This window comes from Mustelus asterias, unplaced genomic scaffold (assembly GCF_964213995.1).
Source record: "Mustelus asterias unplaced genomic scaffold, sMusAst1.hap1.1 HAP1_SCAFFOLD_2045, whole genome shotgun sequence".
In the NCBI taxonomy this organism is placed as follows: Eukaryota; Metazoa; Chordata; class Chondrichthyes; order Carcharhiniformes; family Triakidae; genus Mustelus; species Mustelus asterias.
The window spans coordinates 20,795-36,667 of NW_027591990.1; the positions used below are offsets into that span (position 1 = coordinate 20,795).

Sequence of the window (15,873 nt, forward strand, 5' to 3'; positions counted from 1 at the left end):
CCGTCTCCATTGATGATGCAAAGATCATCGCCAGGGGCTCAGCAATCTCCTCCCTCGCCTCCCACAGTAACCTGGGGTACATCCCATCCGGCCCCGGCGACTTATCTAACTTGATGCGTTTCAAAGGCTCCAACACATCCTCTTTCTTAATATCTACATGCTCAAGCTTTTCAGTCCGCTGCAAGTCTGCACTACAACCACCAAGATCCTTTTCCATAGTGAATACTGAAGTAAAGTATTCATTAAGTCCCTCTGCTATTTCTTCCGATTCCATACAAACTTTCCCACCATCACACTTGATAGGTCCTATTCTTTCACGTCTTATCCTCTTGCTCTTCACATACTTGTAGAATGCCTTGGGGTTTTCCTTAATCCTGCCTGCCAAGGCCTTCTCATGGCCCCTTCTGGCTCTCCTAATTTCCTTCTTAAGATCCTTCCTGTTAGCCGTATACTCTTCAAGATCTCTAGCATTACCTGGCTCCCTGAACCTTTTGTAAGCTTTTCTTCTTGACTAGATTCATTACAGTCTTTGTACATCCACGGTTCCCGTAACCTACCATGACTTCCCTGTCTCATTGGAACGTTGCTATGCAGAACTCCAGACAAATATTCCCTGAAAATTTGCCATATTTCTTCCATACATTTCCCTGAGAAAACCTCTTTCCAATTTAAGCCTCCAATTTCCTGCCTGATAGCCTCATAATTCCCCTTACTCCAATTAAACACTTTTCTAACTTGTCTGATCCTATCTCTCTCCAATGCTATTGTAAAGGAGATAGAATTATGATCACTATCTCCAAAATGCTCTCCCACGGAGAGATCTGACATCTGCCCAGGTTCATTTCCCAATACCAAATCAAGTACAGCCTCTCCTCTTGTAGGCTTATCTACATACTGTGTCAAGAAACCCTCCTGAACACACCTAACAAACTCCCCATCTACACCCCTTACTCTAGGGAGATTCCAATCAATATTTGGGAAATTTAAATCTCCCATCACGACAACTCTGTTATTATTATACCTTTCCAGGATCTGTTTCCCTATCTGCTCCTCAACGTCCCTGATAGTGGGCAAAATCATTTCCAAAAACCCCGATATGTCCTGTAGGGATGCCCTGATGACATGCATCATAGAATCATAGAATCCCTACAGAGTAGAAGGGGGGTTTGGTGGATTGGCCATGCTAAACATTGCCCCTCAGGGAGACGAGCTAGGGTAAATGCATGGAGCCATGGGAATAGGGCCTGGGTGGGACCGCAGCCGGCACAGACCCGATGGGCCGAATGGCCTCCTTCTGCACTGTAGGATTCTATGAGGCCATTTGGCCCATCGAGCCCACACCAACAACAATCCCACCCAGGCCCCATCCCCGTAACCCCACATATTCATCCCGCTAATCCCTCTGACATCAAGTGGCAACTTAGCATAGCCAATCAACCTAACCTGCGCACCTTTGGACTGCAGGAGGAAACCGGAACACCCGGAGGAAACCCACGCAGACACAGGGAGAACGTGACAGTCACCCGAGGCCGGAATTGAACCCAGATCCCTGGCGCTATGAAGCAGCAGTGCTAACCAGTGTGCCAACGTGCCTTGTAATCCCAGTTCACAAAATTGGATTTGGATGTTTCGAATGTCCAGTTGATTGACAGGTTGCAGGTTTCTGCCACCAAGTTGAAGGTAGGTACTGGTTGTGTAGGGAAACTGAGGATTGGCTCCTGCCTCCTGGAGCAGTAGTCAGAGAGCCACTACTTATTGTCTACCTCGAGTCCCATGGAGAAAACAGTTGCTGCTGAAGTGCCAAACCTACAACTGGATGGATTTGATATACCCATGACACACATGACAGTCAGAATACACTGCCCCCTTTCATTTGTTTTATTCATTCATGGAATGTGCGCATCGCCGGTTGGGCCAGCATTTGTTATCCATCCCTAATTACCCTTAAAAGGATTGGTTTGCTAGGCCAATTCAGAAGGCATTTAAAGAGTCAACCACAGTGCCGCTGGTTCAGGGTCACGTGTAGACCATACCAGATAAGGATGGTGTATCTCCTTCCCTAAAGGACATTAACGAAGCAGATGGGTTTTTTATGACAGTCGGTTTTCTGGTTATCATTATACTTTCAATTCCAGATTTTTTTCAATTGAATTTGAATTATGACATCTGCCATGGTGGGATTCGAATCTAGGTCATTACCCTGGGTCCCTAGATTACTAATCCAGTGACAATACCACTGTGTTACTGCCTCCCCTAAATATAATCACAGAATGCTTACAGTGGAAAATTCTACCTGTTGGGTCTACGCTGATGCTCTGTAAGAGTTACTCAGCTAGTGATATCCCCCTATTTTTACTTCATAGTCCTGCAATTACTTACCTCTTGAAATAATTATCCAATTCTCGTTTGAAAGGTATAATTGAATCTGCCTCCACCACACTCCCTAGCCACTGAATACATTTAAAAAATGTTTACTCATGTGGACATTGCTTCTTTTGTCAATCCCCTTAAATTCTGGTTCTTAACCCTCATGCCAATGGAAATTATTGCTCTATATACTTTGTCCAGACCCCTCAAACACACCCATCAAATCTTCTCTAAGGACAGCAGTCCCAGATTCTTCAGTCTATCCTCATAACATAAGTCTCTCATCCCCTGAATAATCCTTGTAAATCTTATTTGCACCCTCTCCAATGCCTTCACATCCTTCCTCAAGTGTTGTGCCCTAGAATTGGACACGGTGCTCCAGGTGAGGCTGAGCCAGTATTTTATCAAGGTTGACCGTGACCTCTTTGCTTTTGTCGTACTCTTAGCCTCCTTGTTTGATAAAAGCTTCCTAGTGGGTCACTTGAATCATACCTGGAGTGAAAGATCCTATGTTCACCCGTGCCAAATTCAGATGTAAAAACTTGAGAGTTCGGGCTATCTTTATAAAACACTTTGGAGCTTCTGGCCTGGGTCATAACATCAGACTTCTTCCCCTTTCGTCAGCTCTTTTACTATCTATATTCCAATAGATGACTTTGGACTCAACTTTATGTTGGCTATCAGTCTCTTTTTGCTGCTCATATTTCATTTTTCACTTCCCTCAGAACTTTCTACATTCAACTTGGGTCTCGTTTGTTTTATCAACCTGGCATTTGTCTTCGGCACCCTTTTTCTGCGTCATCTTACTCTCAATCTTTTTGTTCACCCAGGGAACTCTGGATTTGTTTGTCCTACCTTTTGACCTTGTGGGAATGTGCCTCAACTATACCCAAACGAAGGCAGCTCATTGTTCCATTCGAGCTTTGCCCGATAATCTTTGAATTCAATTTAAACATTCTCACCCCATTGAAACTGGACTTCCCCTAAATATTTTTTTTTTTACTCTGGATTTCTCTTTGTTCTTTTTCATTGTAAACCGAAACATTATGGCTGGAATTCTCCGCAGGTTTCCTCCGGGTGCTCCGGTTTCCTCCCACAGTCCAAAGATGTGCGGGTTAGGTTGTTTGGCCAGTATTTTATAAAGGTTTACCATGACCTCTTTGCTTTTGTGCTAAATTGACCCTTAGTGTGAGGGGGACTAGTTAGGGTAAATGCAAGGGGTTATGGAGATCAGGCCTGGGTGGGATTGTGGTCGAATGGCCTCTTTCTGCACAGCAGGATTCTATGATTCTATTTCTTATATTCTTATTCCTACTGACACTTGTTCCACCTGATCCAAATCATTACCCAAAACGAGATCCACCAATGCCTCCTGCCTTGTACTGGAAACATACTGATATAGAAAATTCTCCTGAACACTACACTTCACCTCTCTGTACTTTACACTATTACTGACCAAGTTTATATTGGGATAACTGACGCCACCCATAGATTTTTTGTAATTTCTTTGCAAACATGCTTCTATATACCTTTCCAATGAATTCGTGGCCTACAATACATCAACTGGTACAGTGGCATGTCAATTATTTCTTAGTGCTAACCAAATAGAACTTGTCCTTGACCCCTATAGAATATTCTGTAATATCCTTAATAAACATTTTGGCATAAATGTGAGTATATGACGCTTCACTTCAAGCGTGATGCTACTGACAAAATTGGGAGCTTTTTTCAAATAAAACTGTATTTAACCATACAGTTTAACTATAAGAAATGAATTAGCGCACCCTTTAGCTGTTGAACAATACCTAAAATGAAAGAAAACAATTCTAAGCTCTATCTCATCACTATATCAGTTCCAATTGGGTAAAAGTTCTTTTACTGACTTAAAACACACTTTAAACACAGTTAGTAAAACACAGGCGTACTTGCTTTATTCTTTATTAACAGTTCTGAAACTTTAAGAGATAATCAGTTTCAGCAATTTGCAGATGACTTCTGACTTCAAGCAATTCCCAGCCAGAACTCCACTCTAAAACTGAAAAACCAGCACAAATTCTTGCTACAGACCTACTTCCTCCCATTAACCACATCATCATATGATCCTGTCAATCAATCTAATCAAAAACTCGCATGACTCTGCATACCTAGTCTGAAATCCCATGAGAACTTAAGTAAACAAACACCAGCCCATCACCGCCACAAAGTAACAGATTCCGAGCTATAATGAATTATCCTGCTTTCCCAGCATCTGAGCTGCATGCTTTCCCAGATAACCCGACTGCTTGCAACAGAACATTGCATCTTAAAGCAGTCTACAGAAACACAAAATATATTAATAAGAAAGTTTCATCAGACAAGAAACATCCTGGAGTCCCACTCTATGGAAGCGAGATGTCTATTTATTTGATTATGAACTGACTTAACAGAAATGAACTTAAATAAGTAAAGATTCACTGGTTACTCACCAATCAGCTGCGTCACTTACGCTGAACTTAAGAGTGCTTTTGATTGACTTGCCATCATACGTCACAGATAAGACTTGAAAAGGTACACCTGTCCTTGGCGCTGGGATTCTTTCTACTTGACTTCAGGTAACTATGCTTGCCAGTTCTCTCATGGTCAACCAGTAGAAAGCCTATCAATGCTTTGGTGCTTCTTGATTATGTTATTTTAGCTGGTTAATAACCTCAAACACATCTGGTGTACGTCTGAACTCGAGCTTTGCTGATCCTTGACTAAGTTCTCTTTTGATTTAACTTGTGTGCATCTATATAGAGAGGTAATGTGAATATGTTCCAAGTTTGGCTAAACAGAATCTTCCCACTGGGGACACACGACTTCCTGACTCTAAAGCACGGTGATGGCCTTCCCTGCACGTCAGGCACCCACTGACTAAAACATTTCTAACTCAAGCAGTAATTTTTTTCTGTTGAAATGTAATTACTAATTTAACACCAGTATCAGGCAGCCCTCAACAGATGAGTGATGGCTTGTGAATTTTTAGTATGGGGATTATTGGGGGGGCGGGGGTGGGTGGCGGGTGCAGGGGGAGGAAAACCTGCAAGCCTGAAACCGAGACACTCACTGGTGAGATCAATGCATTCTCTCTCTCCCCCACCAACTCTCCCCGCCCCCCCCCCCCCCCCCCCTCGCCCCAGGAGCGTTGGGAACCTCACTTGAATACATTTAGAGTCATAGGTTTACAGCATGGAAACAGGCCCTTCGGCCCAACTTGTCCATGCCACCCCTTTTTCTTTAACCACTAAGCTAGTCCCAATTGCCCACGTTTGGCCCATATCCCTTTATAGCCATCTTACCCATGTAACTATCTAAATGCTTTTTAAAAGACAAAATTGTACCCGCCTCTACTGCCTCTGGCATCTTGTTCCAGACACTCACCACCCTCTGAGTGGAGAAATTGCCTCTCTGGACCCTTTTGTATCTCTCCCCTCTCACCTCAAACCTATGCCCTGTAGTTTTAGAATCCCCTACCTTTGGGAAAAGGTTGACTATCTACCTTATCTATGCCCCTCATTATTTTATAGACCTCTATAAGATCATCCCCTAAGCCTTCTACATTCCAGGAAAATAGTTCCAGCCTATAAAAAGGTGACCAGAACTGTACACAGTATTCCAAGTGTGGCCTTACCAATGTCTCGTACAACTTCAACAAGATGTCCAAGACATCCCCTCATTATTTTATGAACCTCTAAAAGATCACTCCTAAGCCTCCTACGCTCCAGAGAAAAAAGTCTCAGTCTATCCAGCCTCCCCTTATAACTCAAAACATCGAGTACCGATAGCATCCTAGGAAATCTTATAGATTATTTAAATATCAGTAGCCAGCTAGTCCCCCCGCATTGGCAATTTACCCCTCACCAGCATAACATGAACCAGGCAAAAGAAACCAGCTGGTAAGTATCATACTGGTAAGTATCGCCCTGGGGGAGGAGGGTGGTGGAGATGGAACATGGCTATGCAATGCCCACTGGTTCATAGGTTCACCATGTTCATGGAGGAGTGGGGGGGAGGAGAGGGGTTTTCCCATGTACCTGGAGCAGGTTTCTCATGTCTGTGGGGGAGGGATTTGCCTGAGTGAGTGCGTGGTGGGGAGGAGGTACCTCTTGTTTTAACCGGAGATCGGAATGCCCTTTATAAAGCTTACCTCTGGTAACCCAACACCACTGCTGTTTTCAGGTCCTGCCCACCAGCGTGACGATGTGGGACACTCTGCCAGCATTTTCTTTCTTCACAAGTGCTGGGCGATATGACGAGAAAAAACCAGCTGTGTAGCCGTCAAGCTAGTCGCCACTTTTCTCCTCTGTCCTAGATTCAGATTTTTAAAATTTCATTCAAATTTCTCCATCGGCCGAGGCGGGATTCGAAGCCAGGTCCCCAGAGCATTACCCTGGATCTTTGGATTACTAGTCCAGTGATAATACCACCACACCCGAGATAACAATTCGAAAGGGGACAACAAGCTTGGCAGTTCACTGCTCCCTGATGCTTTCTCCATGGCAATGCCTCAGAGTCCACTTGCCAACCAAACAGCACTCTCCTCTTGTGCTGTATAAATTATTGCACCCTTTGAAATTTGGAATTCTTGCCTTTGTCCTGATGAATGCAAGGCAAAAAGATTTGATAGCATGTCTTTTTTTTTCGATAATACTTAAGATTTTAATTTGATCGATATGGACTGTGCACGGATCCAAGCTACACTGCAGCACCCCAACATAAAGACCATTTTGTGACCAAAATCTTCATTGTGACGAGGAGAAACATCGACTGTGAGGTGAGACGGAGGAAGTTGAGTATCGATACCGCAATGTTCCAAGAATTGCGACCATCCAATTTCTAAGCAGACTCAGTAGTATCTCTCAGAAAGGAACTGCATATCTAGATTTGATTTATTATTGTCACAAGTATCTGGATACAGTGAAAAGTATTGTTTGTTGCAGCCTATGCAGACAAAACGCACCGTTCTTTCCTCCGGGTGTTCCAGTTTCCGAAAGGCTGCTTAGGTGCATTGGCCATGCTAAATTCTCCCTCAGTGTACCCGAACAGGCGCCGGAGTGTGGCGGCTAGGGAATTTTCACAGTAACTTCATTGCAGTGTTAATGTAAGCCTAAATTGTGACAATAATACATAAACTGAACTAAACATAGTGGAGAAGGAAAGGAGAGGGTGCAGTATATAGTGTTACAGTCACAGACAGGGTGAGCGTTATTAGAAAGTTATTGGAAGAGTTGGAGTTCTATTTTAAGAGTGTAGGACTTAAAAGATGGGAGTAGAGGGCATGCTGGGAACAGCGCACAAGATGTTACCTCGCTCCAGTGCCATCCTTTTAAAAATATTTGAACAGGAAAAATGTGCAGGGTTGAGAGAGATAAGTGGACGAGTGAGACTCAGTGGATAACTCACGGTGGCAAAGTGGTTAGCATTGCTGTCTTACAGCGCCAGGGACCCGGGTTTGATTCCCAACTTGGGTCACTATCTGTGCGGAGTTTGCACGTTCTCCCTGTGTCTGCGTGGGTTTCCTCTGGGTCCGAAAGACGTGCTGGTTAGGTGCATTGGCCTTGCTAAATTCTCCCTCGGTGTACCCGAACAGGTGCCTGTGTAACGACTAGGGGATTTTCACAGTAACTTAAAGTAAAAGTTTATTTATTAGTCACAATTAAGGCTTACATTAACACTGCAATGAAGTTACTGTGAAAATCCCCTAGTCGCCACACTCCGGCGCCTGTTCGGGTTACACTGAACGAGAACCGACCACAATTCCAGCCAGGCCCTATTCCCATAAACTAAACTAATCTTTCGAACTGTGGGAGGAAACCAGAGGAAACCCACGCAGACACGGGGAGAATGTGCAGACTCCGCACAGACAGTGACCCAAGCCGGGAATTGAACCTGGGTCCCTGACACTGTGAAGCAGCAGTGCTAACCACTGTGTCAGCGTGCCGATCTTTCGCCACTGTGCCGCCCATTAACTTCATTGCAGTGTTAATGTAAGCCTATGTGTGACACTAATAGAAAAACTCAGCTGGCACCGGTGTGATGGGCTGAATGGCCTGACGTGTTGTACTGCAACAGTATTTTACTGCAATAATAATCGGATCCTAAACAAGTAGTTCCCTTTTTGGTTTTAAAAGGGTTAAGTGAGTTGAAAAACTACTCGTTAAGTTTGCACTGAATTTCTATGCGATTGGTGCCAGTTCAAACAAAGACTGAATGAACCCTTTGCACTGACCTTCATTTGCCTTGGTAAGTATTTGGTTGCAAAATCGCACGGCTCTGAATTAGTGACCAGAATTTCAGATTACAAGGTAATAGATTTTCACAGGCGTTTTCAAGTCATGCATTGGTTGGTAACTGAGAATTGGGCATGTTTGCTTTTGTTTTAATTTAAATTTTACAAAGGTATTTGTGCGTCCAAGTTTCTGGGAAGGAGCTACAATTAACAACAGGAAATTCTTCTGCCTTGAGTCATGCTGGCTCAGAGCTCGGAAGCAACCGTTCACAGTAAAGACTGCAGAGGAGGCAGAGAGGAACTCTTCACCCAAAGACACAGTCACAGCTTGGAGGAGGACAAGGTACAGTAAGGGGGAATGTGACCATCAACCAATTGAACTAAGATTGGTGGAGGAGGGTGTGGGTAGAGAGATCCCACAAAGACTAGGCCTGTCCAGTGATTTGATTTATTATTGTCGCATGTATTGGTATATGGTGAAAAGTATTATTTCTCACGTGCTATACAGACAAAGCATACCGTTCATAGAGTACATAGGGGAGAAGGAACGGAGAGGGTGCAGAATGTAGTGTCACAGTCATAGCTAGGGTGTAGAGAAAGACCAACTTAATAGCAGATAGGTCCATTCGAAAGTCTGATTGCAGTGAGTACAACGTACAGAGAAATCTGTGAGGATAAGGGAAAAATCCACAATGCTAAACCACCCCCTCCCCCCACTGTACAAAAGGATCTATGCTATTATCTCTATCGTTGAGGCAAGGTGATGGCCCAGTGGCATTATCGTTAGGCTATTAATCCAGAAACTCAGCTAATGTTCTGGGGACCCGGGTTCGAATCCCGCCACGGCAGATGGTAGAATCTGAATTCAATGAAAAAGGATCTGGAATTAAGAATCCACTGATGACCATGAAACCATTGTCGATTGTCGGAAAAACCCATCTGGTTCACCGATGTCCTTTAGGGAAGGAAATCTGCCGTCCTTACCCGGTCTGGCCTACACTTGACTACAGAGCCAGTCTGCCCTCGGGCAAGTAGGGATGGGCAATAAATGCTGGCCCATTCATGTCCCATGAATGAATAAAGAAAATGGACTTGGATCAATGCTTCTAAGTTTGTTGACAGTAACAAAGGCAGGTTGGAAAGTAACATGATCTGATTGTAACCTCAAACCCACATTCCCGCCTGTCCCTGATAACCTTTCACCTCCTTGCTAATCAAGCCTCTAAGTAGCTCTGCCTTAGAAGTATTCAAAGTCTTTGCTTCCACCAACTTCTGAGGAAGAGAGTTCCAAAGACCCTCAGAGAAATAAAATTCGCCTCATCTCTGTCCTAAGTGGGTGAGCCCTTATTTTCCAACAGTGACTCCGAGTTCTAGATTCTCCCAGAAGAGGAAACATTCTGCCCACATCTACGGAATATAAGTGCATAATTTCAGAGGAAGGAATAGGAGTGGATGAGGAAATAACTGATAACAATGCAACAGTGGTGATACAATCCAAGCATGTGATAAGTTAAAATGTAATTGTAAAAACTATAAGGTCACAAAAACAGGGCCGATTTCCGATACGAACGCACATACAGAGAATTAAAACAAATGAACTCAAGGTGAGAATTTGACTTGAGGATTGTCCATTGCTGACACTTGGCACTGAGCTGGGCGTAACTGGGAAATATTTTTTAAATTCTTCCATGGGATGTGGGCTTTGCTGACAAGACAAACATTTGTTGCCCATCCTTTGAAATGAGTGGCTTGCTGGGCCATTTCAGAGGACAGTCCAGAATCATATGTAGGCCTAACCACGTGGCATGATTGGATAGGGGCGGCACGGTGGCACAGTGGTTAGCACCGCTGCCTCACAGTGCCAGGGACCCGGGTTTGATTCCCAGCTTGGATCACTGTCTGTGCGGAGTCTGCACATTCTCCCCGTGTCTGCGTGGGTTTCCTCCGGGTGCTCCGGTTTCCTCCCACAGTCCGAAAGACGTGCTGGTTAGGTGCATTGGCCGTGCTAAATTCTCCCTCAGTGTACCCGAACAGGCGCCAGAGTGTGACAACTAGGGGATTTTCACAGTAACTTCATTCCGATGTTAATGTAAGCCTACTTGTGACACTAATAAATGAATAAACTAAACATCGATATGCTAGCAGAATAGGCAAGTGAGTGGCGAATGGAGTTTAACACAGAGAAGTGTGAGTTGTTGGATTTTGGCAGGAGTGATAGAGGCAATATAGACTTAATGACACAATTTCCACCACAGTGTGTGGGAAGAGAAGGGCCTGGGGGTGCGTGTGCACCGATCGTTAAAGATGATAGGTGTACATAGAACAGTACAGCACAGTAGTTCCTTTAAAAAGGCGGCTAATGTCTAAAAACTAAGACTATTCAAAAACTCGCAAAAGGCAAAGTCTCTGTTCAAAAGACGTAATCAAGATTTATTTAAAACACAAAAATCAAACAAGACAAACAATACGTTAATGTACGGCCATTCGGAGGTCTCTGAAGGGTGAGACAGCTCAGGTTCAGGGCTCAGAAACCTCTTCAAAGATTTGAGGCACTCAGCCAAAATACAGAACAATTAGACATTTTGTAATCGAGGATATGCCTCTTCATTAGCTTAGTGGGCGGAACGGTGGCACAGCGGGTTAGCACTGCTGCCTCACAGCGCCAGGGATCCGGGTTTGATTCCCGGCTTGGGTGACTGTCTGTGTGGAGTCTGCACGTTCTCCCCGTGTCTGCGTGGGTTTCCTCCGGGTGCTCCGGTTTCCTCCCACAGTCCGAAAGACGTGCTGGTTAGGCGCATTGGCCGTGCTAAATTCTCCCTCAGTGTACCCGAACTGGCGCCGGAGTGTGGCGACTAGGGGATTTTCACAGTAACTTCATTGCAGTGTTAATGTAAGCCTACTTGTGACTAATAAATAAACTTTTTACTTTAAAATCAATTTCATTTAGTGTTCACCTCAGTCCAGTTTTTGACAAAGTATCTCAGTCAATTGCAATATGCCACTCAGTACAATAAGACCATAAGATATAGGAGCAGAATTAGGCCATTTGGCCCATCGAGTCTGCTCCGCCATTCAATCATGCTGTTATGATTTTCATCCATTTCTTCAGCCAGAGGGTGGTGAATCTGTGGACCTCATTGCTGTGGAGGACTGTGGAACAAAGAACAAAGAACAATACAGCACAGGAACAGGCCCTTCGGCCCTCCAAGCCCGCGCCGCTCCCCGGTCCAGGATTGAATCCTGAATCCAGGATCCCCGCCCAATTTTCCAGCCTATCTACATACCAATATCCTATCCACCGAGCTGTCCCTCACAGCTACGATGCTTTGTTCATTACAACCTATTAACTCACCCCCACCCCCCTATTCCAGACCATGTGATCCCCAGGGAGAGGCGAAAACCCAGAGTGAAAAACCCCAGGGCCAATATGGGGAAAAAAAAAAAATCTGGGAAATTCCTCTCCGACCCCCTGAGGCGATCGAAACGAGTCCAGGAGATCACAATGGCCCTGATCGGAAAATGCTTCCCAACCCTAGTCATTTCCACTTCCATGAACACCATATGAATTCCCTGCCCCCGAGACAGGTTCCCAACTATCCGCAGTCTCGCTCTGTACTGGCACCAGCAAGATGATCATAGAATGAAGCCTTGAAACGAGAAACAAGGAACAATTAGCCCGCGCCGCTCCCTGGTCCAAACTAGACCACTCTTTTGTATCCCTCCATTCCCACTCCGGTCATATAGCTGTCTAGATAAGTCTTAAACGTTCCCAGTGTGTCCGCCTCCACCACCTTGCCCGGCAACACATTCCAGGCCCCCACGACCCTCTGTGTGAAATATGTCCTTCTGATATCTGTGTTAAACCTCCCCCCTTCAAAGAACAAAGAACAAAGAACAGTACAGCACAGGAAACAGGCCTTCGGCCCTCCAAGCCTGTGCCGCTCCTTGGTCCAACTAGACCAATCGTTTGTATCCCTCCATTCCCAGGCTGCTCATGTGACTATCCAGGTAAGTCTTAAACGATGTCAGCGTGCCTGCCTCCACCACCCTACTTGGCAGCGCATTCCAGGCCCCCACCACCCTCTGTGTAAAAAAAAAACGTCCCTCTGATGTCTGAGTTATACTTCGCCCCTCTCAGCTTGAGCCCGTGACCCCTCGTGATCGTCACCTCCGACCTGGGAAAAAGCTTCCCACTGTTCACCCTATCTATACCCTTCATAATCTTGTATACCTCTATTAGATCTCCCCTCATTCTCCGTCTTTCCAAGGAGAACAACCCCAGTCTACCCAATCTCTCCTCATAGCTAATACCAGGCAACATCCTGGTAAACCTTCTCTGCACTCTCTCCAATGCCTCCACGTCCTTCTGGTAGTGCGGCGACCAGAACTGGACGCAGTACTCCAAATGCGGCCTAACCAGCGTTCTATACAGCTGCATCATCAGACTCCAGCTTTTATACTCTATACCCCGTCCTATAAAGGCAAGCATACCATATGCCTTCTTCACCACCTTCTCCACCTGTGTTGCCACCTTCAAGGATTTGTGGACTTGCACACCTAGGTCCCTCTGTGTTTCTATACTCCTGATGACTCTGCCATTTATTGCATAACTCCTCCCTACATTATTTCTTCCAAAATGCATCACTTCGCATTTATCCGGATTAAATTCCATCTGCCACCTCTCCGCCCAATTTTCCAGCCTATCTATATCCTGCTGTATTGCCCAACAATGCTCTTCGCTATCCGCAATTCCAGCCATCTTTGTGTCATCCGCAAACTTGCTGATTACACCAGTTACACCTTCTTCCAAATCATTTATATATATCACAAATAGCAGAGGTCCCAGTACAGAGCCCTGCGGAACACCACTGGTCACAGACCTCCAGCCGGAAAAAGACCCTTCGACCACTACCCTCTGTCTCCTATGGCCAAGCCAGTTCTCCACCCATCTAGCCACTTCTCCTTGTATCCCATGAGCCTTAACCTTCTTAACCAACCTGCCATGTGGGACTTTGTCAAATGCCTTACTGAAATCCATGTGGAGGCCGGGTTTTTGAGTGTCTTTAAGATAGAGATGGATAGATCATGATCAATAAGGGGATCAGGGGCTACGGGGAGAAGGCAGGAGAATGATATCTCATTAGTCCATTCAATCTGGACATCCTCCCATTTTGGCTAAACCCACTTCCTGGTTGCTATGTAACTATGGAAGCTTTCCATAGATGAACCTTTCCCACCGGTATATTGCCAAGACAGAGAGAGATACGTGATTTCTGGGTCCCAGAAATACATTATCTCATGTCTGGACAATGTATGCCGCCATAATGTTACAACATTTGTTCCAAAAACTTGAAACTGCTAATGCTTACTTTTGCTGGCTAATGGATTCCGAGCTCCAACCTTCTGACTTTACCATGACACTTTGCTCTTTTTGACTGAGACGAACAATACATTTTATATATTGAAATACATTCAATACTTTGATATATATATATATATGTATGAACTTTTAAATCATATTCATTTGTTCTAATACTGTTAGTGAATTCACAAATGAGCAAACTGTCCATAGTAACTTGTTATAAAGAACTCTTCTAGCTATCCTGTCACTAAAAAGACCTACATCAGTCTGTGAGTCTCACTAGCTGAATTAAAATTCTGTTCCACAATCCCCTCTCCTGGCCAATTGGCTCAGTCAATACTAGGCCATCAAATAAACTTAAATCCTAAAGTATGTGATTGGTTTTTAATTTCTCCCCTCTCCGCCTTGATTATCTTAACTACCCCTGAGGTACACCATACCCCTGAGGTATGGTGTACCTCAGGGATCTGTTTTGGGGCCACTGCTGTTTGTAATATTTATTAATGATCTGGATGAGGGTATAGTTGGGTGGATTAGCAAATTTGCTGATGACACCAAAGTCGGTGGTGTGGTAGACAGTGGGGAAGGGTGTCGTAGTTTGCAGGAAGACTTAGACAGGTTGCAAAGTTGGGCCGAGAGGTGGCGGATGGAGTTTAATGCGGAGAAGTGTGAGGTAATTCACTTTGGTAGGAATAACAGATGTGTTGAGTATAGGGCTAACGGGAGGACTTTGAATAGTGTGGAGGAGCAGAGGGATCTAGGTGTATGTGTGCATAGATCCCTGAAAGTTGGGAATCAAGTAGATAAGGTTGTTAAGAAGGCATATGGTGTCTTGGCGTTTATTGGTAGGGGGATTGAATTTAGGAGTCGTAGCGTTATGTTGCAACTGTACACAACTCTGGTGCGGCCGCACTTGGAGTACTGTGTGCAGTTCTGGTCCCCACATTACAGGAAGGATGTGGAGGCTTTGGAGAGGGTGCAGAGGAGGTTTACCAGGATGTTGCCTGGTATGGAGGGGAGATCCTATGAGGAGAGGCTGAGGGATTTGGGATTGTTTTCGCTGGAAAGGCGGCGGCTAAGAGGGGATCTTATTGAAACATATAAGATGATTAGAGGTTTAGATAGGGTGGATAGTGATAGCCTTTTTCCTCTGATGGAGAAATCCAGCACGAGGGGGCATGGCTTTAAATTGAGGGGGGGTAGTTATAGAACCGATGTCAGGGGTAGGTTCTTTACCCAGAGGGTGGTGAGGGATTGGAATGCCCTGCCAGCATCAGTAGTAAATGCGCCTAGTTTGGGGGCGTTTAAGAGATCCGTAGATAGGTTCATGGACGAAAAGAAATTGGTTTAGGTTGGAGGGTCACAGTTTTTTTTTAACTGGTCGGTGCAACATCGTGGGCCGAAGGGCCTGTTCTGCGCTGTAATGTTCTATGTTCTATGTTCTACGTTGATTGTGTGCAATTACATCTGAGTTTTGATTCCCATTGGTGCTAAAAATCAAAACGAAATGTCATCTTGTGTATGACATGAGGAAGATGTCTTTAAGTAAATGTTCTCACATGTTGGAGCACTCGGTGGTACGGGTGTCATAGTTATTGTTTCCTTCTTCTCCTCGATTTATGCCACCTTTGCCATTGTTTTGGAGGCAGTGAATGTGTGATCCCTTGTGTGATGTGCGATTCCTTGCACTATGCTCATTCCTATCCAAGCCAGTTATCCATTTCCCCAGAGAAAATTGACCCGGTTATGTAAGTTTCTCGACCTCTTTCCGAATATATGTAGCCAGATTAGTTATGTTCTCCGAGGTGTCTGCTATGTAGGTGCAACATTTTGATCCAATCAAGGCACGTGTTCCACCCCCAGCTGCCAAGATAAAGTCTAATGCCATTCGATTCTG

At 44.8% G+C, this 15,873-nt stretch overlaps 1 protein-coding gene across 1 annotated transcript in view; it reads left to right on the top strand.

Moving 5' to 3' along the window:
* Window positions 1-8,715: 8,715 nt before the first annotated feature.
* Window positions 8,716-15,873, top strand: part of LOC144489241 (hydroxylysine kinase-like) — a gene marked incomplete at its 3' end in the record, with an annotated part of 35,247 nt that continues 28,089 nt past the window's right edge. Inside the window, exon 1 of the mRNA XM_078207087.1 lies at window positions 8,716-8,957. Within this exon, the coding sequence (XP_078063213.1) occupies window positions 8,853-8,957 (105 nt within the window). The remainder of the gene's footprint in view (window positions 8,958-15,873) is intronic.